Source organism: Fragaria vesca, linkage group LG6 (genome assembly GCF_000184155.1).
Source record: "Fragaria vesca subsp. vesca linkage group LG6, FraVesHawaii_1.0, whole genome shotgun sequence".
Taxonomy (NCBI): Eukaryota; Viridiplantae; Streptophyta; class Magnoliopsida; order Rosales; family Rosaceae; genus Fragaria; species Fragaria vesca.
In genome coordinates this window covers 9,206,559-9,208,434 of record NC_020496.1, presented here as the reverse complement: position 1 = coordinate 9,208,434, position 1,876 = coordinate 9,206,559, and the positions used below count along the sequence as shown (strand labels likewise).

General features: G+C 28.7%; 1 protein-coding gene across 1 annotated transcript in view; it reads left to right on the top strand.

The window, feature by feature from the left end:
• Positions 1 to 1,617, top strand: part of LOC101291075 (cyclic nucleotide-gated ion channel 1-like) — a 20,508-nt gene extending 18,891 nt beyond the window's left edge. The window contains exon 4 of the mRNA XM_004305159.1: positions 1,306 to 1,617. Within this exon, the coding sequence (XP_004305207.1) occupies positions 1,306 to 1,617 (312 nt within the window). The remainder of the gene's footprint in view (positions 1 to 1,305) is intronic.
• The last annotated feature ends 259 nt before the right edge of the window (positions 1,618 to 1,876 follow it).

The window sequence follows — 1,876 nt, the reverse complement described above, 5'->3', positions numbered from 1 at the left end:
TGATTTTTCATCAAAATTTTCATCCAAATAGTCATTATGGCCTTTAACTAAGAAAATTGTCGGAATGACTATTTGGATGAAAAATCATGACTTTAAGGACTATTCATATTAAAATAAAACTATAAAGACTATTTGGATGAAAAATTGTGACTTTAAGAACTATTCATATTAAAATAAAACCATAAGGAGTAAACATATATCGACTTTAAACCACAATGACTAAACAAATTTCAATTCTAAAATCTAACAATTTTTTAAGTTCACTGCTGTAGATGGTTAGAGCATCGAGCATCTGCAGTAGTTGTATTAAAATTATTGATAAGTGTAGCAATAATTTAGATTTAGTTACTGATTTTAAGCATTTGTTTCCAACAGGGATTGCTATTTCAATTGCTAAATTAAATTTTTAAAACGCTGAAGTGCAAAAATTGAAGGTTGAACAAATAAATTGTATCGTTGGAGAGTTTAACAATAACTAGATTCACCCGATCTCCTCAAATTGATAAATTTATCAATTTAGTTTAGCAATGTTAGGGTTCAGCAATTTTTTCGGCATTCTGCTAGATCTCTTATTCATCCCAAAAGATGACAAATTTAAAAAAAATAAATTGATTTAGCAATACTAGTAGAGATGCTCATGTTTTATCTCAGCTAATTTGCTAGCGATGGTTCTCTAAATTAGCCAGTTTGCTACCCACAGTTTTATTTTAGCCAATTTGGTACCATTTCATGCCATTTGTTACTTTATGCTCTTAAAATTAACCAATTTACTTATCAAAATTTCAAAACTAATCATTTTCAGTCTTAAATTTTCATTTTATTAGTTAAGAAATGAACAAATTAAAATGACTAAAAGGTCGCAAATTGGCCGAGTGTTAAGACCTAAGGGAAAAAAATTGACAGAAAAGAAATGTAAGGTAACAAATTGACACCACGGTCAAAGCTAGGGTAGCAGTTTGTCACATAAAATAACATGCATATGTTATCTAAAAATGTGGTTCATTTATCATTACTCTTAGATTATGTTGTATAATTATGAAGAAATATCCTAGTAAACTATTTTAAAATAGCATGCATATGTATAATTCCTCTCAATTATCTTAATTATTTCTGAATTTTTTTATTTTTATTTCGAACTTCATCTTAAGACTATAATCCCAGTACTATTGTATAACTTAAAACTTTGTTTTTAATTTTGGCATTCAAATTTATTTTTTCTTTGACAATTTCTAAAAATAGTGCCCCATTGATATTTTGCACATATGAGTTATAATAATGTATTCATTTTCATGTTATTTTAACTAGATATTCGGAGCATTTTGGTATTATTTCTCAATCCAAAAAGAGATAGAGTGTTGGGTATATGCTTGCAAAAGTGAAAATGGATGTGAATTCAGCACTTCATGTGTTCAAAGTACACATAGAAGTATCACACTCTTAAAGAACTTGTGCCCCACGAATCCACCTGATACACAAGTATTCGATTTTGGCATATTTCATGATGCTTTAGAATCCGGCATGCAAAGATCAACAAATTTTTCAAATAAGTACTTGCAATGTTTATCAATGGCCATAAGAAATCTCAGGTTTGCACATACTTACTACACCTTGTGGTAACTTGTTTTACGTTCTGATTTTTTATTATTATTATTAGAATTGAAATTTGTTTAGTCCATTTGGTTTGGAGTTGTTATATGTTAAGTCTCTCTGGTTTCATTTTAATCTGAATGGTCCTTAAAATCATAATTTTTCTTCCAATTGGTCATTCCGTCAATTTTTTCCGTTAAAATACTAATGTGGTCGTTAAAGACATTGTCATTTTTAACAGCCACGTCAGTAATTTAACTGAGAAAGTTGACAGAATGACTATTTAGAA